The 25738-nt window shown below is 41.1% G+C and overlaps 1 protein-coding gene and 1 long non-coding RNA gene across 10 annotated transcripts in view; one reads left to right on the forward strand and one right to left on the reverse strand.

Moving 5' to 3' along the window:
* The window catches only part of GALNTL6 (polypeptide N-acetylgalactosaminyltransferase like 6), a 1200276-nt gene that overhangs the window by 204841 nt on the left and 969697 nt on the right, over positions 1-25738 (reverse strand). For all 3 annotated transcript variants that reach the window (XM_058720897.1, XM_058720899.1, XM_058720898.1), the window contains 2 exons: positions 21515-21700; positions 16972-17155 (listed from right to left, as the gene is read on the reverse strand). In XM_058720897.1, the coding sequence (XP_058576880.1) occupies positions 16972-17155; positions 21515-21700 (370 nt within the window). The remainder of the gene's footprint in view (positions 1-16971; positions 17156-21514; positions 21701-25738) is intronic.
* Positions 665-22476, forward strand: LOC131506860 (uncharacterized). Of its 7 annotated transcripts, XR_009259186.1 has the most exons (7): positions 990-1303; positions 1675-1757; positions 6602-6813; positions 7020-7141; positions 17924-18108; positions 19289-19351; positions 21899-22476. It is a non-coding gene; the product is annotated as an uncharacterized LOC131506860 (long non-coding RNA). The 7 variants fall into 7 exon arrangements; XR_009259191.1 differs by lacking the exons at positions 17924-18108; positions 19289-19351; positions 21899-22476 and adding exons at positions 12833-12914; positions 15604-16152 and having other exon boundaries at positions 991-1303; XR_009259189.1 differs by lacking the exon at positions 17924-18108 and having other exon boundaries at positions 992-1303.

A 25738-nucleotide genomic window follows, 5' to 3' on the forward strand; every position in this document is an offset into this window, starting at 1 on the left:
GTCCTTCCTACAACTGGGTTATGTGAGTCCATGGAGTCCCCTTTCTACTGAGGCTGGCCTGAGCTGAGTTTTGCTTACTTGGAATAGAAAGGTCCTGAACTAAGCACACAGGATGCCAAGATGGTTAGAAGGTGACTTTGGGTGCAGCCCATTTTCCTCTTTTCCTGGTTTTGAGTGACACATTTCACATCAGATTCTCCTGCTTTCCCTTTAGAACATTTGTTAAATAGCATTTCTGATGAATGAAAAGAAGCTTAGAGTTACAAGTTCTTGATTTTGCTTCTGTTTCAATATCTTGTTGACCATGTGACTTCGAGCAGGACATTAGTTACCTGTTTCCTCTTGTGTAAAGTGGATATTATAATACACATGAAATTTGTAACCTGTAAATGCCAGACAAATGTAAGGCACCATTATTAATATCAATTGTATTTTGAATATTATTTGGAATAATGTTATGGCATTTCCTTTGGCAGTACCTGAAAAAAACACATTGGCATCCTTGAGAAAATACCTATGGAAACATGCATATCCTCTCTATGCCTCCAGATGTGCTCAGAAAGATTCGTTTGGCTGACTAAGCATCCACGTTCTAGAAAGTAAAAGGTTCCTTTAGAGATGCATATTTTAGTCTGAATTAATTTAAACAAAAAAAAAATGTAACATCAAATACCCTGTTTAGTGTTATCTTATTAAAGGAATGGAAATTTTCATGGACGAGGAGAAAGATGACCTCATACTGAAGTAATAGATGAGTGGCACAGGCTGGGTTCTTCACAGAACATTTGGGGTTTCATCAGCCAAAGTATAGGTGGTTATTTGGTAGGTGTGGGAATGAAGAAGTAGGATGTGGGAGAGGAATAAGGAGGAGGAAGTACTTCCTTAACATCCCAGCTAAGGCTGATCTGTCTCCTTGAAGGTATGGTTTCAATTTATTTTATTTTATTTTTTAAGTTTATTTATTTTGAGAGCGAGAGAAAGAGCAGGGGAGGGACAGAGAGAAAGGGAGAGAGAGGCTCCCAAGCAGGCTCTGTGCTGTCACCGTAAAGCCTGATGCTGGCTTTGATCCCACGAACCTTGAGATCATGACCCGAGCTGAAATCAAGAGTCAGATGCTTAACTGACTGGGCCACACAGGCACCCCATGTAATAAGGTATTGTTTCCATGGAAACAAGGCCCAAAGTTCCACTCTAACCAACAGAACTGATAGGATGGAAATATGTCAGGGAGGGGTACTTGTCCAATCCTGGACCTGAGTTATGCACTGACTGAGGAAGCCAGCTTCCTGTGGACTGGCCCAAGGTTAGTTCTGCTCAGCAAATGTAGACTCTTGGGAGAGGCGTTTTTGAACCTGTATAGTTACACTTCTTTGCAGCTTAGAGAATGGTGGTAATTTAAGCTTTATCACAGATACAGACCTTTAAATCAGAGTTTGTTACGGTAGAGATAGTAAAAAACGTTAAACTAGAAAGCCCTTTAGAGTCTCAAAAGCATTAGGATGGTCCAACTTAAAATATTTTAGCCAGCTAGTGATAGAGGAAATGCACATTGGTGGAACTTCACTCTATGTCTGTTGAAAATCCCAGTTTCATCTTGTTGAAGACCTTGGAGTAAGTAATTAACTTCCCACAATTCCCACTTTATTCTTTGAAACATCTGATTTTGTATTACAGGTAAATAGGCATCTGAGAGCTGCACTGCTGTGGTGGAGTGGTGTCAGACAGATCTAGATGCACATCTCACTGCTGCCACTTAAGTAAGTGGTGACCTTGAGCAAGTTACTCAACTTCCCTGAGCCGCCATTTTCTCCTCAGTGAAATGCAGATAATAAGTTTTAGCGAAAAGATCATTGTGAGGACTAAAGTCAACAAAAGCTAAACATCAGGGCGCCTGGGTGGCTCACTTGGTTAAGCATCGACTCTTGATATCAGCTCAGGTTGCGATCTAATGGTTTGTGAGATGGAGCCCCATGTTGGGCTCTGCGCTGACAGCTCAGAGCCAGCTTGGGATTCTCTCTCTCTGCCTCTTCCCCGCTTGGATTCTCTTTCCCTCGAAATAAATAAATAAACCTTAAAAAAGCTAAATGTCTAGGGCATTAACTGGCTCAACAAATGACAAAAGGCATTTTTGTAAAGGTGATATGTAATTTTTTAAATCTTTGCTTGGGTTTTTCTTGTGGGTTCTAAGGTTGGGGAGATGGGGTATATTAACATTTCCTCTGATATGTATATACTCACTCAGAGGTGAAAAGTTTTTTGAAAGACAACCTCATCTCACTTTAGACTTTTTTTGTGCTCAGAATTGCACCTCAGTGCAATGGCTATAGGACTGCAGCAACCATCAAGGTCAACACTGTCGTGTTTTATCGAGCAGGTCCAAAGAAGTAATTTTCCAAGAATACAAATTAAGGGAGTGACCAACCTGGGGTCTGGCCATGCTTAAAGCCTGTGATGGCTCCCCTTGGCCCTTCACGACTGACCAGAGCCCTCCCCTCCTGTTTCCCATCCGTTTCTCCCTAGTGCTTTTTGCAGTGTCATTTCCCAAGAAGTCCTTTGTTCTCCTTGCTTTCCAGAACTCTCTCCCACCACCTTCCTCTCTGGGTGCTGATCTTTCAAGGTGCCTCCCAGAGCTTTACTCACTCGGATTTTCTTGGCCAAGGATTTACTTGGATTTACTTGGATTAACTCCAAGTAGTTTGCACAAGTACCCACTTTAGGATGAATCATCATGTTGGTAGGTGTTTATGTCTCTGTCTTCATCAGCAGTCAGAGAGCAGAGACAAGGCATCCATTTTCTCTTACCATGCTGGAGTTCTAGATCAAAGTGTACTAACTGCACCCCCTGGGGCTTGCATAACCTCTTGTTATTCACAAGACAAATCAATGAACTCAAGCCTTTTGATTCCCAATCCTGTTTTCCACCTTTCCTGCCAGCCATTTATCTCCGGGATCTACCTTTTCTCTGTCCTCCTGTTCTTTCAGGAGAGCTCTGTGAGAGGAGATAATCAGAAAGATTTTGCCACTCTATTAACTCACCTGTAAATAATGCCACAGTGTGGCTACCTGATGATTTTACAATCGAGATTTATTACGTCTTTTTTCAACTTGGGACACTTTGAACATTGGCCTGGAGGTTATTTGTCTTCATTTGCAGGGTGCATTACTTAAGAGTCAAAACCTCCTTTGCAAACCCCAGGATTTTGACCTTTTCTCAATGCTGTCTCTTAAAACAATTTACCTTTCTTTCCAGGAGGTGGCAGTACAACACAAACAATAACCTGTGCCAACTGCAGTTTTGTCTATTTTAGGCTCCCGTTAGCATTACAGCAACAGGAGTCTCATTCTGGGTTAGATTTCTACAATAATTCCAAATTGAAAAGATAGGGTGTTTCTAAAGATTTGATCTATGGGTTGTCTTTTTGCTGCCAGTCATTCTGATACATTTTCTCAGGTAGGAAAATTCAGCCATGGTTATATAAGAATCCCATTGTATTTTGCGCTTGAAAATATAAACCAAAAGAGGATCTTCAGATAAAATTCTCTTTTCACTATTTTAGTATACGTATTAGCCTTCATGCATTTTTTGTCACTATATTTAATGCACTGTATTGTTAGTTAAGGTGAAATTATCTGGGCTCTTGATGCTACCTCAATTGAGAAAATTTATTTGAATGTATGTAAGAGCTAGACATACATATATTTACTGGAGCAAGTGTCTTTCAAAGAGTTATTTCAGCCCCACAAAGTTAATTTCTTAGACTCAGCACAGTTTACGGAATTGGTTTAGTTTCTCAGATTTTGATTAGATATCCATAACTTCTAGGGAACTTCTTAAATAAAACTGGAAGGAAATATTCATCAGACCAAGATGAATTCTATGTCAGAGAAGCCAGGGGATAGTTTTCAGGGTGTGCCTGATTAAAATTTTGGTTCTCAAGAAGCAAAGGCTAAAAGTGTGTAAGCAAGTAAGAAATCTGTTAAAGGATATATCTATTACTAGTCTCTGAAAAGACAAGCTAGCAATTACTCAGTTATGTTTACTAGATAGTCACAATTTATTCATTTATGTATAAAAATTCACTTAAATGTCCTTCTAGAGGCAGGAAAAATCTCCCTAGTGAGGACCCCAGCCCCTGCATCTCCATTTACTGTCTAATAAATATTTTAACTTCTTTTGCCATTGTGCTGGCTAAAAAGTAGACAGCAGAGCTGTCTTGAGTTGCAGTGAGGTCCCCAGAGGTGGGTGAAGGACAGATGGGCACAGGGTATCCTTGCAACTATGGACTTTCTACTTGTTTCTTTACCCAACAAATACTCATTTAGCACGTACTATCAGCAGGCACTGTGTGAGGTGGTAAGGACACAGCCAGCCAGACAGGTGGACGTGCCCTTTGCTGACCTTCTTGTGGACTGAGCCCTGTTTCTCTCCTTCTCCCTACCAGTTCTCTGCTTCTCCAATGCATTCAGATGGATGGTGAATATCTTGCATTCAGCTCTCTTATTTTGTAACTTTTCTCCCCTAGGCTTCGTCTAATATGTTTGGAGAGGAAAACGTTGTGAGGACACATAGGAGAACACCATGTGAAGATGGAGGGTTGGCCTGATGCATCTGTAAGCCAAGGAATGCAGGAGGCTACCAGAAACTAGAAGAGGGACCTGGGCCAACGTGAGGCAGCTTATTAGCGTGACTGGGTGGTATGATGTGGTTAGTTAGACTGGGGTCATGAGATTGGGACTTTCAGGTCCCCATAACCTGAATATGTGTAGAGGACAGCCAGATGTTCTCACATGTCTGGGAAATGGGACAAGTGGTACGTAGATGAGAATTGAAATCTAGAGGCCCAGGTAGAATATCCACAATGTAGGAAAGGGACTCATCTCTGAGGTTTGGGGCCAAACAGACCAAAGCTAGGGATTAGTTAGAGCATGCAACTGGGTCTCCAGGACCAGTGCTTAGCAAGAACTTGGAACTTCGATAAAGCTGAGTCAAAGGGAGGGTAGCCATCTCATGCCAAAAGACAAGACAGAGACGTGACAGGGATGTGACAGTTGTGGACACCATAGGAAGGTTTCTAGTGAGGACAAAAGCCTCTTTTTAAAGATCTCCTACATTCAATCTGAATCCGGCAGAAGCTGGCAAAATACGATAAAACTTTAGATATCCCCTACCATGAATCTCCCTAGTACCAAGATGTAGTCCCAGAGGAGAGGTGAGGAGAAGAAATTGTGAGCTGAGCAATTTGGAAAGGAAAACAGTCCCGATAGGGAATTTGATTTTTGAATGGACTGCGTCTGAATTGAGAACTGATTGGGCACTCACCTGTCATAGACCAAGTTCTGGATCAGAAGACATCATCTTGGTGAGATCAAGGGCTCACTGCTATCTAGCGACCTCAGACCCAGGAAAGACAGTCGATGCTCTGATCAACTTTGGATGTCCCCCTCCCTCCCCATGGGAAGAGCTACCGTTGGGGCTAAGACATGCACCCCTGCACACCTCTTATAAATCACATACTGGAGTTTGCAGTATTCCCCATGCAAATGGTTCTGAGCCTGCTTCTAAGGCTCGTGACATCCTCTTCTTTGCTTCCCTTTTTTGGCTTAGAGTTTATACCTTAAGCTGAGGGGTGCCCAAAGGATGGTTATTTTTGTGGATGGAATAGGACCTGTGGGCTTCAACCTGTACGTGCCCACAGGCTGTCAAAGTGCAGGTGGAACAAGAAAAAGAGGTTAGCCACGGGTCGCTGTATTGCTGCACACAGCCACAGCAACCTGTAGAACTTCTGGGAGGAATTCTACATGCACACCTGGCCCTCCGGATTGATTTGTGGGTATATTTATCAAGGTAGTAGGATAGGACAAAATTCAGTAGTGTGCTAGTTTGATTTATAACTTCTAAATGTTTAGACAGAAGCCAGCTGGGCCTTCATTTGCACTCTTGCCCTGGGCCCTGCATGCATCAGGAGCAAACCTGCCTGCTCTCATGAAAGTAGGGGTCCGCAGCTCTGTTAGGTTCAGTTACAGGGACGAAGGTTACACATTCGTGCATTTGGATTGTGACTGTGTGTTTGAAATCTGTTCTGTATGCCAGAATTATTGTCCATACGGTGATTTCTATTAGTGTAAAACGTTCAAATTTAATTCTTGGAGCAGTGTTAAACAAATGAAAAATAGTTGGCACATGTGTTTTCTTCTCTAGCTTCTAAACTTGTGGAGTTGGAGAGGGACAGGATGTATATTGCCTGCTCCCACATTGGTCTTACCGAAGTGCGGACCCCAGTTCTCTCTTGCTGGTCACACACAGCCTTGCCCCAGTTTGCCTTGGGTTACATGTCATTCAGGCCTGCTTCCTCTTTTCTGGCTAATGATGTAATTCTTTTTTTTTTTTTTTTTTTTGTCTCATTTATACTTCTAACTGACCCTTCTTTACTCAATTTCTTCCTTCGTGTACCACTTCTGGAAACTCGGGGTAAGTTTTCCTTGCAGTCTAGTGCAGCCTGGAGAGCTCTCTGGCCTTGTGAATCTTCTGCTCCCCTGCTCTGGCTCAGCTGATTCCATAAGCAGGATCTAGGCCAAGTTCTCTCTTTCTCTTCCTTTCTAGGTCCTACTGATGGAAGAACAAGCCAAAATGTGGGAGGAAGAAATGGAAACAACAGACAGCTGGGTGTTGCTATAGAATTTCGTAACTGGAAGGTGTCTCCTGGTCACTTTTGGGTCAGAAACTGTAGCTTGGAGACTCTAGGTCACCACTGCCCAGCCAGAATGAGGCTTTCCGTCCTGAACAGATGGCCTGGGACTTAGCCTCTCCAGTGAGTTATGCCATATAATCTCCCTTTCTCAAAAGTTCATTTTTTTCCCCAATTTCTGCTGGCTCTCTGAGAAACAAAAAGGGACATTCTCTTCTCCTTAACATATTTCCAGATGGATCTACCCAAGAACTATTAGACCAAAAAACCCAAAAGATCTTATCCCTGCCGTTTGGCATTCTGACCATTGCTTGATTATTTCCTTGACGGGAGGAACGATAGTCTTGACTAAAACCAGTGCCTCTCTGAGTGTGGCCTCGCTGCAGGTGCTGCCCCCGGACAACAAATAGAAAACTGGAACAGCAAACAACAAAGACCAATTACTTCAGTTAGAGGTAAGCTAATGAAAGTATATTACTTTTCTAATATTACTCGTCTCTATACTCAAGGGGAATGTATGCATTGCTATTTTTCATTTTCATTTTATTTCTTTTTATTTTTGCTTTACGTTAGAAGATTGAGATAGGAATTGCCTCGTTTCTGAATTTTTTCCGTTGTATATACGACTCATTCTGAGCACACGCTCACTGCCATGGACTGAATGTTTGCGTCCCCTCCCCCCGAATTCATATGAAACCCATCCCCAATGTGATGCCATTTACAAGTAAGGCCTTTGGGAAGTGATTAGATCATGAGGATGAAGCCCTCAGGAAAGGGATTAGTGCGCTTATGAAACAGGCACCAGAGAGCTCCCTTGCCCCTCTGCTGGGTGGGGACACAGCAAGAAGACAGCTGTCTATGAACCTGGAAGTGGGGTCTCACCACCACCAAATCTGCTAGTGCCTTGGTCTTGAACTTCCTAGTCTCTAGAGCTGTGAGATTGGACTTGCTAGTCTCTAGAGCTGTGAGAATTAAATTTCTCTTGTTTATAAACCACCCAAAGTATGTTAATTTTTTTTTTTTAACGTTTATTTATTTTTGGGACAGAGAGAGACAGAGCATGAACAGGGGAGGGGCAGAGAGAGAGGGAGACACAGAATCGGAAGCAGGCTCCAGGCTCTGAGCCATCAGCCCAGAGCCCGACGCGGGGCTCGAACTCGCGGACCGCGAGATCGTGACCTGAGCTGAAGTAGGACGCTTAACCGACTGAGCCACACAGGCGCCCCATGTTATTTTGTTATAGAAACCTGATCAGACTGAGATGTTCACCTCCTGCCCCACGTGATCTGGAACAGAGTACCCACCCAAGAAGACGTCCGCAGAGAGTCAAAGCTAGGCTTTGTCTCTTTTTTGCTACTGTGATCCATATGTATCCACTTTCTTTGAAAAATAATTTGAAGTGATCTTAACAAACAAAATTTATATATATGTAAACTGGAAAACTGGAAAACTGGATCTAGCCTCCAGTTTTCATCATTTCTTTTTTCGTTTTTGTTTTTGTTTTGTTTTGTTTTTGAGAGAGACTGTGTGTGCACGTCTACGCAAGAGCAGGGGAGGGGTAGAGAGAGAGAGAATCTTAAGCAGGCTCCGTGCCCATTGCGGAGCTTGATGCAGGGCTTGATCTCAATGTGAGATCATGGCCTGAGCTGAAATCAAGAGTCCGAGGCTTAAATGACTGAGCCACCCAGGCACCCCTATCATTTCTTTCAATGTAAGCCTTCAGGGCTTCCTCTGAATACCATACGTAAGGGCTCGTTTTCTTACCTAGACTTTCAGATCTGTACACGTTGTCCAGGCTTGTTATGCTTATCTACTCTCCAGTTCTAAGACTATAATCTTCACCAAGTCTACTGACTCCTCCAGTCCTGAGCTCCAGCATGGCCTTTTGAGCATCTCCTCACAGTGCACTGCTTCCATCAGGCCCTAGTTATTGCCTAGAATCTAGAGAGCCTGGAGTTTTTATAGCATCTTAGTGTTAGTTAGAAATAGAATTGAAAGATCAATGACATTACTTTAAATTTTTTTTAATGTTTATTTTTTTTTAAGAGAGAGAGACAGAACACGAGTGGGGGAGGGGCAGGGAGAGAGAGAGAATCCAGGCTCTGAGCTGTCAGCACAGAGCCCCACGCGGGGCTCGAACCCACAAGCCATGAGATCATGACCTGAGCTCAAGTCGGACACTTAACCGACTGAGCCACCCAGGCGCCCCTATCACATTACTTTATTGAGAGCTTGTCTCTTTGTTAAAGATGTTGCTGTCTTCTGGACTGTGGTTTTAAAAATGACGCTGTCATTTACAGTATAAATTATTCCAGGAAGGCCTTCTGCTACCAGATAGCTTTTCCTAAACATTTCTTTACCAACTCTCTTTTTTTCTACGTGCAGAACAAATGCCTCCTGAAGTTTGGTTTCGACCAGAATTTATTTATTTTTCTTTATTTTCTGCTACTCCCCTATCAGAATTTCTATTGTATTCAAATAAGTCTCTATGGGGAAGCCCTACAAATATTGTGACTTAGTAAGTACTGTGCCATGGCATTTGCTCCGCTGGTATCCTTTTCTGAAAAAGTGTCACTCACCTCTTCTTCAACTACACTCAGCCTTGTCGGACCATTTGTTCTCCTGAACTTAATATTTATTCCATCAATTCAACGAATATTTATTGAGTGCCCACTGTGGACAGGGACTAGGTGATGCAGTGCTGAATAAATTGAATAAGATAGTCCTCCCTGCCTTCATGGAGTTTCCATTCTAGTATCAATATTAGCAATAATTAGAGGGGGGAAAGGAGTGGTGGCCTGGATGAGGGAAGCCAAGAAGAAAGCAGAGCTAGAGCAGGTATTTTATTTATTTTGATTTTTCAATAATTTTTTAAAAGTTTATTTATTTGAGAGAGAGAAAGCACAAGTGGGGGAAGGGCAGAGAGAAGGGAGAGAGAGAGAAAGAATTTCAAGCAGGCTTTGCGTGGTCAGTGCCAAGCCCAACATGGGGCTCGAGCTCATCAACAGTGAGATCATGACCTGAGCTGAAGTTGGGTGCTCAACTGACTGAGCCACCCAGGTATCCCTGGAATAGGCATTTTAACTGGAAAGCCTCAAGTAAGAAAACAAAGCTGACTGTGTGGGGGCCATGGGTCTGTATTCCTGTCCTCCAGGAGAGAAGGGGAGAGTCAGGTGATGGCAGAGAGTTCTGTTAAGTTCTGCCACATTCTGGTGTGATGTTGTCATGGCTAGAGTAAACGTTGCTGAAACTTGGGTACTAGGAAGGGGACTGTAACAATACTTTCACAGATTCCTGGAGGTTTTCTCCTCAGATAAATGCTGGTAGAACTTTGGTGAAAGAAGGCTGAGAGCCCACCAATAGGAGATCTGGACAGAGGGATTACGTCACAGAGCACAGAACCCCTAACATAATCTAGATGAGAAGTAAATGTAGGTGGAATCAACTCACATCTTGGTGGGGATGCGGGGAGAAGGACACTGAAAACAGTCATCACACATGAGACAGAAAAAATGGTCTCAGGACACCCATTTGGAAGCATAGCAAAATAGTTAATGGTTGAAGGCATAGGTAAATAGACAAGAAAAAGTCATCAACCCATTGTGAGTTCCACAATTCTTTGATACATAGGAAGCCATTGCTGAGTCTTAAGTGGTTTGCTTGATAACCAGTAAACCAGGTTTATTGATAACCATTGGATGGCACTGGAGGTTTAGACGTCATTGGCTGATTCTGCCCAGGAGTGCTGGAGATGAAAATTCATTCTCAAGTCTGGCTATGAAGGGGCTGACTAGTCTGACAGTAACGAAGCAAGGCCAGGAATCAGAGTTGGAGGTCCAAGGTTCAAGAGGAGATGTTACCATAGAAAAAAGAATGGGAGCTGGTTAGGACAAAAGTCATGGTAAGGTTTGGGTGGAGAAGAGCATGGTGTTCCACAGGGACATGGTCTTGAGTGACTGGTATACAGGGATAAAAATCCATTTCAGAATAGAGGACGAGGTTTCAACTCCTTTCTAAATAGTATAACCCACCAGGTCTCCTGTGATTCAAAGATGTTTCCTGGTAGTGGTGGCAGAAATAAAAGTTTCAAAAGTCCAAACTCATGGTCAGAAACCAGAAAAAGGGCATCTAGAAGCCAGAACCACCTCAGAAACCCTGAGAGCTGGAGAGCAGGGCAAAGGAAAGAAGAGCAGGGCCGTACCAGTAGAGTAACGGCAGTGACTGTTAATTCAGGAATTAATTTGCTGGATGCTGAAAAAAGAAGCAAATAAGAGCGAACATCTTCCTGAGGTAAAGATCATTCCCACTGGAGAGGGAGGAGAGAAAGTCATTCTCTGGTGAGCAGATCTGACAAGGGAGAGGTATTCTCATGATCCTTTGGTGAGAATGGTTTATCAGATCGTGATTCCCCCAGAGACCCAGGACTATGGTGGCCGAAGAGCCCAGAGAAGCAGCTATGGGGAAGGGTCTTTATTAGAGGGGAGGGATGAGTAATTAACAAGCTTGCTACTGAACATCTCTATTATGTTACAGCATTTTACTTCACTTAAAAAAAAAATCTTCAGTGGGGTTTCATTCTGGGCTTTTGAGGAAGATTGATTTTATTCAATGTTTTAATTAGTTTTTAAGACCCTTGAGCTATTTCTGCTCCTTTATTCTCACCCTCTGTGTTTAAGACACCATTTAGGAATTTGACAGTATTTTTCCCTAAACATTTTGTCCTTTTGCAGTTGTCAAATATTGAATTAGATCTTGTTATAAACAGACCAGAAGCTGGCATTGTTGACATTTCCCTTCATTAGGAAGAAACTGAAAGCTGACATTTTCAACCTATCAGCTCTAGTTTGGTCTGCTGATAAGAACACAGTACAGGGAATGAGGCAATCTGTTTCCTTTTTTGCTCTCATTAAAGGCTCACTATGAGATGTTAATTGATAAAACTATTTTACTTAATGGGTGCCTAAGTTTCTCTTCAAAGGAGAGGAAAAGTATTGATTAACTCTAGGATTTAAAGTCTGAATGAATGAAAGAAAGCATTGCTTTGAATCCTAAGAGACTGATTAAACCTAAAATTCGAAATCTGAATGAATGAATGAAGATGCTGATTGAAGTCCTGATGTGACTCTTATTAGTTAGTTAATATTTTTTTCATTCTCTCTTTATTTGCAAAATTGGAAAAATAACAATAGCTCTTTTTTCCTGTGCCAAGGATTATTACAAGGGGTCAATCAGGTAATGTAGTGAAGTGTTTTACATAGTGTTGAAATGCTAGATAAATGTTAGGTTTTGTATTACATATTCCATAGACTTAATGAGATAGGTTATTTGGTTAGATTGGTTGGCTTCTGGAATAATGTGAAGTTCAGGCGAGATTTGTGGTTGAGGTTTCAGAGAGTTAAAGTCCTATTTCACTCTCCTGGAACTCATCACTAGACTCAACTGATGAATGTATTTTGCAACCTAATCCCCTCAAAAGTTTGAGGTGACAACTTTAAAACCTCAGTATAGAGAATTATCTGGTTGCAAGTTGAGGCTTAAGGCAGCTAATACTATGGTAGTGTGTATGCATCAGTTTGATTTTTTGAGGAAAAGAGGAAAAGTTTGGAAGCAATTACTTAGAGATCACAGCAATATTCTTAACTTAGCTTGAGAAGTAGAGTATGAAAAAAAATTCTCCCACCCTGCCAAACCAATGGTCCAGGGTTAAAGGTGGCCCCATCAGGACAAGACAGAAAACAAGGCAAGATGAGCAATACCCGATTCAACTCAAGAGGTGAAAGTGGAGTAGACCTTTACTTTAAAGTGTATTTTCTTTCTTTACATCCTATAGTAAATTCATGGTTTGCCCAGTCTCATTTTCCATGGGGAGTCAGTTTTATTCCTTACTAATTCTGATTAAATTCGGAGTGACCAGTATTTGGTCAAAACCCACATGGAAAAAGTTTTGAGTAAAAGAGAGTATCTTTACTTTCAAATTCTGAGTAAGCTGAGGTGCAGCTGAATCCCCAGCGGAATTTACCCAAGTGGGATGTTAAAATTTTAAATGTCAATTAATGTAATCAGTAAGATCTGAGAAAAGCTAGTTGCTTATTCCAGGCATCAAGTAACTTTATTCTCAATGTGTTCTCTTTTTCGCATTAATGAAGAAAGCTTTTGTGCCCACCAAGGAGAAAGAACCCCCCTTCCTCCTGGCTGGTCAGCCCAAGCCTGGATCCATGGACTTCTGAGGTCTGGCTAGGTATCAGCTGCACTCACACCCCTCAAAGGGCATTGCTATTCATGCTCTGGCATATTTCTAAGCTAGATAACAGGCCTAGATGAGGAGTCACTGAATTCAAACTGATGTGTCTGTGGACATAGGGGTTTCTGAGAGAATAAATGAGCATTTGTAGCCTGTAAAGTTAGCCACCACCATACCCAGTGCAGATCCTTTTTTTTTTTTTTTTTCAATTTTGGAAATTAGTGGCATATATGGGTGGTAAAGGGTGCCTGGGTGGCTCAATTGGTTAAAGCATCTGACTTTGGCTCAGGTCATGATCGCACAGTACATGAGTCATGAGTTCAAGCCCCAAGTCAGGCTCTCTGTGCTCAGCGCAGAGCCTGCTTCTTCAATTCATTAATAATTACTGCTCATGCCCCACTAATTTCACAGGATTTGCGGATTAATGTTTATTTATTTTGGGGGGGGCAAGGGGCAGAGAGAGAGGAGACACAGAATCCAAAGCAGGCTGTCCGCACAAAGCCTGATGCAGGGTTAGAAATCAGTAACTGTGAGATCATGACCAGAGCCAAAGATGGACACTCAACAGACTGAGCCACCCAGGTGCCCCAGGATTTGCAAATTAAAAAAAGAACACTATTGTAGTCAATAGTTAGTTGCTAAAAACTCAAATAATGCAATAAATGTAAGAATGGAGGTCTTGCCACTTAGGACATTTGATAGACTTGTTATGGAAAGATAAAGTTTGCATATATATTGTATGAAGAGTCCTGGGGTGGGCAATGCATTTACATATTCCTCTTCAGTTCCTTTCTTCTTGTTTTGTAGCCTCCTCTCCCCGCCTTCCACAGAAAATCACACAGCCCTTATAGGAGCCACTCGAAATACAAAAGTCCATGAGAGAGATATTTAGATAGATTGCATTCACTCTGTGTATCTTAAAGCTTTACATCTAGAGAAGCAAATTTTAGCCTAAAGCATGTTTTTCTGTTTATGAGCACATTCAGGTGACTGCGGAGATAATGGAATTGCTGATACACTGCTCATAGCTGTTTGGGTAACTGTTCTTTTATTATCAGGAAGGCAAATGCAATTTTTAAGATCAAAGTGGACATCTCTTGGAAGCTACATTTATTACAAAAGGCTAAAGTGTCCACATTCCTAGGAATCAAAGGGACTCAAAAGCCAGAAAAGCAGTAGTGTTCAAGAGACAAAAGCGATTTTTGATGGACAGGAACCACCAAAGTAGGTGACAAGAGCAAGAGGTAATTTAATTCTAAAAGTTACCAATTCTGCACGATCTGGGGTTAAGCAAGGTGCCTGATGTGGTGACATCCACAGCCAGGGTCTGCCTGTCGATAATTTTGACTGCCACTGCAGGGACTGAGAAAGTACTTTCATAATTTTCACCATTGGAGATTCCCATGATAGCATTTTGAACCAATTTCTGCCAAGAACGGAGCCCCACTCAGCTATTGCAGCAGAAGTACAGTAGGAAGCTATCATAGCCAGTCACAATAGAGTATTTAGAAAACCATCATGGGTGAATTCTAGACCTGAAAACATGGCAGCCTCAGATGGTAGCAATCGGACTGTGGCTATTCTCCTGTCACCTGACATCTAATGGCAGTTCCACTGTATTTAGGGTCCTTTCGTATCCTCCCCCAACCTCCAACCTGGCTTTGAATCCCCCCATAAGCCCCTTTGCCAAGGCTTTCAGATGGTTAACTTCAGGGATGTCTGACAAACATCTCTCCAGTTGGGCCCACTTCTTTTTTTGTTAAATTTTTTTTCAACGTTTTTTATTTATTTTTTGGGACAGAGAGAGACAGAGCATGAACGGGGGAGGGGCAGAGAGAGAGGGAGACACAGAATCGGAAACAGGCTCCAGGCTCCGAGCCATCAGCCCAGAGCCTGACGCGGGGCTCGAACTCACGGACCGCGAGATTGTGACCTGGTTGAAGTCGGACGCTTAACCGACTGTGCCACCCAGGCGCCCCAGTTGGGCCCACTTCTAATGCTTACTGGAAACTCCTTCACTTGTATCACTAAAGACCTCTTCTAATAGTTTTTAATTTTTTTTAATGTTTATTTATTTTTGAGACGGGGAGACAGAGCGTGAGTGGAGGAGGGGCAGAGAGAGAGGGAGACACAGAATCCGAAACAGGCTCCAGGCTCTGAGCTGTCAGCACAGAGCCCGATGCGGGGCTCCAACTCACGGACCGCAAGATCATGACCTGAGCCGAAGTTGGACGCTTAACCAACTGAACCACCCAGGCGCCCCTAATAGCTTTGAATATCCTTGAAATCTTGGCCAAAGCATTTGGAAGAGTAACAACAGGACTTCATTATTTCTTCTCAAAAACTCTCCAGCAATTTCAGAGTAGGAAAAGGCCAACAGAAATTCTGGATACTTGGGGCGCCTGGGTGGCTCAGTTGGATAAGCGTCCGACTTCGGCTCAGGTCATGATCTCACGGTTCATGAGTTCAAGCCCGGCATCGGGCTCTGTGCTGACAGCTCAAAGCCTGGAGCCTGCTTCACATTCTGTGTCTTCCTCTCTCTCTGTCCCTCCCCCACTCACACTCTGTCTCTGTCTCTCAATACATAAACATTAAAAAAATTAAAAGAAATTGTGGATACTTAATAAGTGGGCTTCATATTACAAAAGAAATCATTTATCTCTCCCTTTTTATCAGGTTAACGTCTTCTGAAATCCCCTTAACTTTTCCCAAGAGTTTATCTTTCTAGAGACTAGAATTGGAAGAAGCATTTTCTTGATGTTTATCACATATTTATTATTGTTGAAAGGGTAAGTGTTACAGAAGTGTTTTTTATATTTGGGAGCTTCTCTACTGCACACTTTTACTGCTCATATGATTAATGAAAAGACAATATTGATTTTAATGCATCTTTTTTTTCTATTTTTAAGAGAAATCCCAGTGGGGTAGGGGCAGAGAGGAGGCGGGGGTGGGGGGGTGGGGGAGAGGATTTGAAGTAGGATCTGCACTTACAGTACCAAACCTCATGAACTCATGGGCTCAAACTCATGAACTGTGAGATCATGACCTGAGCTGAAGTCGGATGCTCGACTGACTGAGCCACCCAGGCGCCCCTGATTTTAACGCATTTTAAACACAATCTTAGAAAGTATGCAAAGCCTCAATCACAGACATTTTTCTTGTCCTAAGAGAAGTATATAATAGTTTTAAACTTATAAAAATTTGAATGTGATCAAAAGGGTACAGTATGAGGAGTAAATAATAAATAATAGTATGCCTTGGGAAATCGCTGGGGTAACTTTTGGAAAAATTTCACCATTTACCATTAATGGTCCTGAGAGTTTGTCAAACTAAGCTATGTATATTTTTTTTCTTTGTCTTGACATGCACAATTTTCATATTCACACTGAGAAAAAGAACGATTTAACTTTGTAGAGACCAATTGGTTATTAGCTAAATTGGCTATATAATAATGGTTATGATAGACAATTCTTACCTCTATAGAACTTAAATTAATAGCAGGGTTATCAAAGATTATTTACTCTGGATGTATCATTTTGATTGAATTCCCCAAGTTTAAGTTATGGGAGCACCTACTCAGAAGCACCACCTTCCCTCATAAGTCCCAACAGGGGTGTAAACAGAGGCTTAAATACTCTTCCGTATTTTATATCATTTTCCAATAAAAGTAAAGTAAAATAGTCAATTTAAATGATTCTTAGAGGACAAAGAATAGAGAGAGCTGAAAATAAGAAGAGAACATCTAGGAGAATATCTACAAGGCAAATACGTGTTGTCAGTGACCTCTGCGTTTTCCTGATTCTCACATCTGCACACTTTCTCTCACGCTTAGCAAAGTTTGACAAGGGGGTGATCCATGTAATCAGTGCAGCTTGTAATTTTCTGCAACTTGCAGGTCTGACTTTTCTCCGAGGTAGGGATATTGTTGCCACCTGTTTTCACCCATTTTATTAGAGATAATTGTCCTCATGGGTCCCCAGTTGACACGCCTGAAATGAGTCACCTGCCCTCTCTCCCTTGGCCCCTCCCTCAGCTGCTACTCACTCAAAAGGGTCGCTGGGATCTGCCCTCTGGAGCTCTGGAGGAATGGGGATTCTTTTGTAGTACATTTCCCAGTCGAAGGCGCCTCGCATGGCATCCCCAGCTTGTGCCTCATACCCAAAGTGATTGTGGTCAATGACATCGATCATGGGGCACACGATGGTTTTGTGGTTTAGTGCAATTTGGTCTGAAAAATGAAAGCACAAAATAGGAAATGACATGCCTGCCTAGGTCATCTATCATTTTTCAGCAAAGAGAAGCCTTACAGATCTTTCCTAATGCAGGGATGATGCTTGAAGCCTGGTTTCTGTCGTTGTTAGAACACTCTGTGAAATCTGTTTGAAGGCTAGACTTAACGTGATGGGACAGTGATTAGGTAAAATTAGTGTTGTTGTATTTTCCTTTAAGAAAGTTATGTCCCAGAGAGACTTGCAGAAGTCCATTTAGCTCTACCTCTGTCACATTTTTGCTCTGACCTGTCCCCAATCTGTCATTTTATAGTGCATCCAACATATGTAGAGTATAAACAGTACTTGTGTTCCTTCAAGCATACAGCTGGAGCCTGCTGAGAAAATATTGTCCTTCTTTCTGGAGGCTTCAAAATGTAAATATTTAACTTCATGTTTTTTCTTGTTTGTTTTTTCGTTTTTAGCATCTCATCTTATAATGGCCACCACGGCTGCTCCCCCTGCCCCCCTTAAATGCTGACAAATCATACACAGAATTCTTCGCTCTCAGGCTTGCCAGAGAGTTTGCCAAGTTCTATTTTGCTATTGTGCTTTGATACAGACTCTGTTTATCTAAGCTATACATGTTTATCTTTTCTCATTATATCCAAAAATATATTAGCTGGCCTGATAACTACTGTTTCTGTTCCTGCTACTATTAAATTCTTGAGCAACTACTAAGTGATTTATACTCTTGCTATTTCTAATCCTCCTGACAACCCTGTAAGGTGGCTGCCATTATCATTCTCAATTGACACATGAGGTTATGAGCTCAGAGAAGTTAAATAATAACTTGTCAAAGGTCACCCATCTTTTGAGAGCAAAACCCAGGATGCAACCCCTGCTTGCCAGTCCAGTCCTAAAACCTGTGGTCCGTCCCACTTCTCCATGGTGCTTCTTATGTAGCAGAAAGGTAATATCTTTTTAGTTCCAGCTCCCTCCTTTTCCATATAGATATTGTTATTGTGAGACACTAACAGCATAGGGAATTGGCATTTACATACTTTGGCTCACCTAGAATAGCTAACTGTGGGGTACAGTTGACTACTGAAGGACACAGGTTTGAGTAGTGTGGCTCCACTTATAAACAGATATTTTTCAACACAGTACAGTGCTGTAAATGTACTTTCTTCTCCTTATGATTTTCTTATTGACATTTTATTCCCTAGCTTACTTTATTGTAAGAGTACTGTCTATAATACATATAACACATAAACTATGTGTCAGTTGACTATTTATGTTATTGGTAAGGCTTCTGGTCAACAGTTAGCTACTGGTCGTTAAGTTTTTGGGGAGTCAAAAGTTACACATGAATTTTCAACTGCACAGGGTGTTGGCATCACTAACCCTGGTGTTGTTTGAGGGCCAACTGTATTTTCTTCTCAAGAATATGCACTCAATCAATATTTATTACAACAAACAAAATGTCTGACAGAACTTTTAAGTGTGAACATCTGCTTTCTGGTTATGTGATGTGGCATGTGGAATAAAATACATTTAAATATTTAAAAAATATATTTTAGAAATAATGGTTATTTCAGTATTATTATTTTGAGGACCCTAATAGGCAGGGTGGGGCAACCACAGAATCTGGGGGAAGATCTCCCCTCCAGATCTCCTTCCTTCCTTCCTTCCTTCCTTCCTTCCTTCCTTCCTTCCTCCACACCCCCCCTTCCTATTCAACAACTATTTATTGAGTAGAAGCCATTTACATGTCACTTTTCTAGGCTCTGGGAATATAACAGTGAATAACAACCACAAAAATCTCTGTCGTTAGGAATGGAGCGAAGGCAATCAATATACATACTAAATATCTAAATTAGATAATATGTTTGAAGGTGATAAATGTGGTAGAAAGAAGATAAAACAGGCTAGGGGAATATGGAATGCTGGTATGTGTCAAGGTAAATAGCATGGCCCTAGGAGGCTCTCAGGAGCCTGGAGGTCAACTTAATATTATTTCTGCTAATTAGTAGAGAGACCCCAGCACTATTTCAAGTTATTCTTCACCAAGCGCCCTATAAGCATCCATCTTCACCTAGGTAAGTCTTGTAATGGGTTTTAATCTTTATCTAAATGGTGTTTCCCCATAGATGTCTTTGACAGAGGAGACCAACGTTGCTGTATCCAACCTATTTCTTCTATCACCTCTGCAGGTATTTTAGTATTAAGGTCTCAGTGATTTTCTTCAATCAAATTCAGAATCAGATTGATTTACAAGTTTCTTGACCAACAAGGAGTCCCAAGGTGACCCAAAGAGAATGAGTCTGTTAAATTAACTGTCAACTTTCCCTTCAAATTTCCTTTCAGCTCTTATCCAGCTGTTCTAGCTTAGGGTGAAAGCAGCATGACTAATTTTTCATCTAAGGCTTGTGCCTACATTTCAATTTCCAGGGATCAAACAAACAGACTCTTAATGGGAAATTGAAATTCAGGTATAATCCCAAAGTGAAAAATGAACCAAGAAACTGTGTGGCTCCGCCTGCTTTTTTCATTTTGGATGATGTGTCAAGACACTGATAGAGGAAAATAAAAAAAGATAGTGATCCTGAGCTTGAATCATTTCTTATCCATCAGGCCTACAGGAAATGAAATGCTTTAATGAGAAAAAGTGGGTTTCTCTCTACTTTCTCTCTCCTTTTTTTTTCCTGTTAGAGTCATATGAACAATCAGAGGCTTGATAATTGGCATTTAGGAATTGCTTTGGTTCATAAATAAATTAGGTCTTTTGCTGACTTCCTTGAGTATTCAGCACCATATAGGTCAAATTCAGTTTGCAGGAATCTCACTGTTGCTGATGAAACTCTAAATTGCTATGTCCTTGGACAAGGTACTTTTAATTAAAAGCTCAGAGGAGTCTCTGGCCATAGGAGCACTGAAACATTCCTGTTGATCACGATGGCTGGGCAGTCATCTGTGTAGGTGTGTGTGGATCGGGTGATGTGGTGGGGTGTTAGTTGCTGGTCATTTCCTGTTTTAAATCCTACACACTTTCAATTGATTCCCCTCCCCCCTTCCACGTTTTTTACTAATGGAGATTTGCTGCTTCTAGCTGAAATCCTACACAGTAGTCAATAGCAAATCATTCTTTCTGAGGCAGCTATTGTAAAGCAGTTTTTACTGGCTTTAGCTCCAAGGCCAGGGATATATTTACAATAAAAGTTGATTTAGTGAAATCTGGAAGAATAGGAAGGAGCACACTATGTACACACCAAGAACTTTTTAGAAACTCATTTTTTTTTTTCAGGTTGGCAATTTATCCCTTATCTACTACTGGACTTTATATCTGACTTCGTTGTGAAATAAAACACAAAATAGTCGGGCTCGAACTGAGCCCCATTCATAGTTTGAATGACTCTTAGTTCGTTCATGTTTCTAATAGTTCAAGTGCAATGTGACAGAGAGGCTTCTCTCCCTACTCTGAGCCATGTGGTGAGCATTTGAGATGTATCATCTGGATAGTAGTTCTGAGTGTTTGAGAAGGTCCTGTGTAAACTTGGGGGATTATATATTTAGGGCTCTAGGCCAGTGCCAGAAGTTTAAATGGGAACTGGCATTCTAAATCCTAGAAAATGTCAGGGCACTTACACTTGAACTGTATTCTCGGGCGGAATAATTTTCTTTCCTCAGTTCTTAACAGTTCTATAATAATTGTTAAACTGTGTGTGCGTGTGCGTGTGCGTGTGCGTGTGTGTATGTGTGTGTGTTTATTTTAATCTTGCTGTAGTTAGAGGTAGTGTTTTTAAAATTTTTTTTTTTTTCAACATTTTTAATTTATTTTTGGGACAGAGAGAGACAGAGCATGAACGGGGGAGGGGCAGAGAGAGAGGGAGACACAGAATCGGAAACAGGCTCCAGGCTCCGAGCCATCAGCCCAGAGCCTGACGCGGGGCTCGAACTCACGGACCGCGAGATCGTGACCTGGCTGAAGTCGGACGCTTAACCGACTGCGCCACCCAGGCGCCCCTAGAGGTAGTGTTTTTGAATACTTTTTCTTTCAGTGTTTACTCTGTGACTGTAACTACACTAAAGCAGAACATCTAAACTAAACAAACCTCTAAACTTTTTTGAACCTTAAGTGAGATTGCAGTTGGTGTTATCTAAAATGTCCATTTTCATGCAGTTTTCTGGTTACTTCTTGGTCCTCAGCAGTGGTTAAAGTAGAATTCAAGGCTCTCACTGTAAAATATTGTAGAAGAGAACTCTAGACTTTGTTCGTTGCAAACTAAATAGAAGCAAATCACACACTCCCTCTGAAGGAGGTCAATTCCCCAGGCCTTGCTGGTCCCCAGAAGGCCACTGTCAGTATGTGTACTCACTAAGGAGAGGGGGCAGCCAGTTCACATTGACCTCGCAGTGGGAGTCCAGGAACGTTAAGACTTCTCCTCTTGCCATAGATGCCCCCAAGAGTCGGGTCCGGATGAGCCCTTCCCTTTTCTTGGTGCGAACGATCCTTACTTTGGAAAATCGGGCCATATATTCTTCTAATTTATCCTTCAAGTGTTCTAGGAAGGAAGCAGAGGATGCAAAGAAAGAACACAAAACATTAATTGCAACAGAATTACTCATGGGTCTTTATGCATTAAGCGTATGTGAATGGCGAATCCAAGCTTACATCCATTTTTCTTCTCTCTTCATCTCAAGGGGAGATATTAATAAGATTTTATGCCTAGAGGTTTTTCTACTTTATATTTTCCATAAAGGTTCATAAACTGCAAATACTGCTCTTTGTTTGAACACTGTAGAAGACACTGACGCACCAGAGCTGTACCATATGATTACTGTTGGCCAGCTGCCACCATGCTTAATCATGGCCAGCACTGTCCAAGATGGGCATTGGCCCTCTGGTTCCTGCTGTGTGAAGTCAGATGAGGATTCCAGCATATGCGCTCTTTTCAACAAGAGGACTCTTTCCAGCAAAGCCACGCCTAGTTTCTGTGTTTTGAAAATAATGAATGTAAAACCACAAGAAAAAAATTATATCCTTCAAATCGATAAGAACCAAACAGATTTTTTCCTCCCACCGGGTAATAGCCAGCTAGTTAGGAAGTTCAGCATCTGGCTTCTGATTTGAAGTGTAAAACTGATTGACTTGCTGTTAAAATTAGATGTGAAGAGGAGAAGGCAGATAGATACTCCATAATCATTTTGAACTGAGCTATTGAAGGTTAGAAAACAAAAAAATTTTTAAATGTGTCTTTGCCTAATTAAAAACAAACTCTGGGAACAAAATCGAATCAGGTAGCTTATTTACAGAGAAAAAAACCCATCTCTTACTGTGATAAAATGCATCAATATCTTCGATCTTTAATGCCAAATAAGTGTGCTTGGTATTTTTCTGTGGAATATGTACTCATATAATTTATATCTTGTGCTTTTCACTCTCTCATACCTACAACATCAGGAGGGCTTCACTGGAGTTTCTAACAGGTACTGTCTAATGTTCATAGACACAGAATCTTAGTATGCAGTGTGTTCTATAGTTCCACTTTCAAACTTTCTCTGTGTGTGTGCAATCAAAGGCAATATTATTAAGTCTCCTCCTATGATCTGTAGCAATAGGAATTCATATAAGGATTTATGATTCCCTTCCCTGTGATTCAATTTAACAGATGTCAGAATTACTCATATTGGAGTTTCTCCATACCTAAGAGTTTATTCTTATTTCTTCTTCTTAATGTAGCATTTAAAAAAAAATCTCAATTTCCTTTTTTTCAACTGCCCCATAACTATGTTTTACAAATGGATCAAGTAAAAAAATACTTAGCTTTCTAATTTTTCTTATTCAAGAATACTGGCGGGGTCTTTCCCAAGATTGTTTTAGCACAAAATGGGTTCCCCCTCTATTTTGTTCTTCCTGTAATGAACAGACTACAGAAAGCAAAGATTACAGATTTGGAGTCAGAATGGACCTAAGTGGGAAGTCTGTACCGGTGAAACATATGAACAGGTCATGTAAATTCTCTTAGTGTAAATTTCTTCACCCATAAAATACATGGAATTGGGGGATTTTTTCCTCTTAGAGTGTGGTGAAGGGTTAGGCTTTTGGTTAGACACCAGACAGTGCTCATTCAACAAACATCCCCTAAGTCAGTAATGGGAGACCTCATAAGTCCCATGCACTTAAGAAGAGAAACAGCATTTTTAGCTGGGGAAATGCCTTTGAATGTTAAGTCTGAAAAATGAAAAATAGAGAATTTTTATTTATTGGTGAGATTTTGATAATTCATCATCTTTTATTTATTGAAAATTTATTTTTTTAATGTTTTTATTTATTTTTGTGATAGAGAGAGACAGAGCATGAGCAGGGGAGGGTCAGAGAGAGAGGGAGACACAGAATCCCAAGCAGGCTCCAGGCTCTGAGTGGTCAGCACAGAGCCCGACGCAAGGCTCGAACTCACAGACTGTGAGATCGTGACCTGAGCCAAAGTTGGATGCCCAACCAGTTGAGCCACCCAGGTGCCCCTATTTATTGAAAATTTAAAGAATGAGCGTTTTTGACCAGCGATAAGTGAACACATATAACTTCATAGCAGTATCACTGTTTCTCAACCAAAAGTCTGGCTCTAAAGTGTCTCTGTCTCTTTAAGATGGGTGTGCTATGCAAAAGCCATAGCTTCTGCCCTTCCTCTCTTTACTGACTCCTCTCCTGCTCTCCTCTGTGCAAGCTGCAAAGAAAGATTCCAATGGACTATACAATACGACGCTGCCTGTGAATAAGATTGGAGCTTACTATTACTATTTTCCTGTTAGGAAAATAAAGTAGAGACCTGCCACCCAGTCATGCAATCAAAGGCAATGAATAAGAGGAAAGTGATCAATACTAGAGCTCTGTACATGTCAGTCTTGAAAGACTTGCATTCGGTCAGGGTTTCCCCTGTAATAAACATTTAAGAAGATGCCATATTCAGGGTACCTGGGTGGCTCAGTCAGGTAAGTGGTTGACTCTTGATCTCGGCTCAGGTTATGATCTCATGGTTCGTGAGATCGAGTCCCATGTCAGGCTCTGCACTGGGATTCTGTCTCTCTGCCCCTCTCTATCTGGCACTCTATCTCTCTCGAAATAAATAAATGAACATTAAAAAAAGGAAGATGTCATATTCTCATTACTGTAACTTATTCAGGCACTGAAATCCTTCTGTATCTCCAATGTACAAACAAGTGTCATTCTATAAGTTTATTGGTAAATCGGTCGTTTGGACCACAGAAACATACTCTCTCACGGAAACAGTGTCACAACAGCCACTGGTGATGGAAAATAGATCGTGAACATTTGTGAAACCCACCAAAACAGTGTTTGTTTGTTTGTTTAAGCTTCACTGTTCTTTTGTCAAGTGCTGCTGCCAGTACGATCTCCCTCTTGGCAGTCTGGGGTACAGTTATTTCTTCCCTCCCTGACCCTAATGGGGACTCTTGGGGGAGAGGAGGATTAATTCTCTGTAGCTCATAAGAGGAAATGGCTCTAGAAGACAGTCAATTCCCAGGTGGTCTAACTCCAGAACCAAAGGGTTGTTGACTATCTGGGAGTGGTTGTCCCGATTTCAGGTTTAGATTTCCAAACTTTTCAGTTTATACAAAATTCTCTGAAACTCAAGTAGAGACTATATCTACATGTTTCCTTTCCCTCTATGCACATTATCTGATTCTGTGTGTTTTTCTTTGATCAAAGCCCATTTTAACATACTAAAAGAATTGTATGGTGCAAGTTCACTAAGCACAAAAGGTTTGACCCCAAATGGAGTCCCCTAATTATTCAAATCAATTCTTTTAGTTTGAACTTTTCAGTAATCATCAGGTTGCTTTGCCTTGGAATAATGATCTGGTTGACTGCCCTTGTGAAGGGTCCCTTCCCTTTTAGTTGTAATTCCTAATTACCCATAACTCACAATGAAGACAGGTATCATCAGTCTAATTAGTAAATTAGACTCTCGTGCAATGGAGTTATTGGGCATGGTGCAGATGGCTTTAAATTAAAAACGTTTTCTATTTCTTTTGTATGAGCAATTTTTAGATTCATTTCCAAAATATTATTAAAATGATTTTCAACATGATTTTATATGATTTTAATTCAAGCACAGTATCTTTGAAGATTTCCTTTGAACCTCTTTACTTTTATTTAACGACAAGAGCATTTATGGTATTTTTATAAAACAGGCAGATTTCTTTAGCAACAATGAGGCATTTGTAGAACCTTTAACATTTTTTTTTGTCCATGGCTATAAGGTTACTAGTTAAAATCTACTGGATGGTATCACAATGACCTGGACAAGTGAACACAAACAATATCAAATACACCAGTTTTGTCAGGGTTATTGTACTAGTGTGGGGCAATAAGGAATGAAAAGTTGTACGCGGGTGAAATTTTGGTGCCTTGCTACTGTGAATATTGAATTTAGCAGTTTTCTCAATGTATTTTCCTCTTTTTCTAGAGATTTCACATATGTTTCATAAACTTACCTGGAGAATATATCATTCACTTGGATATTTAGTGTTAGAGGTAGCAACTAAACACTAAAAAATAACCTTCAATGATTAGCACAGTC

This window comes from Neofelis nebulosa, chromosome 3 (genome assembly GCF_028018385.1).
Source record: "Neofelis nebulosa isolate mNeoNeb1 chromosome 3, mNeoNeb1.pri, whole genome shotgun sequence".
Taxonomy (NCBI): domain Eukaryota; kingdom Metazoa; phylum Chordata; class Mammalia; order Carnivora; family Felidae; genus Neofelis; species Neofelis nebulosa.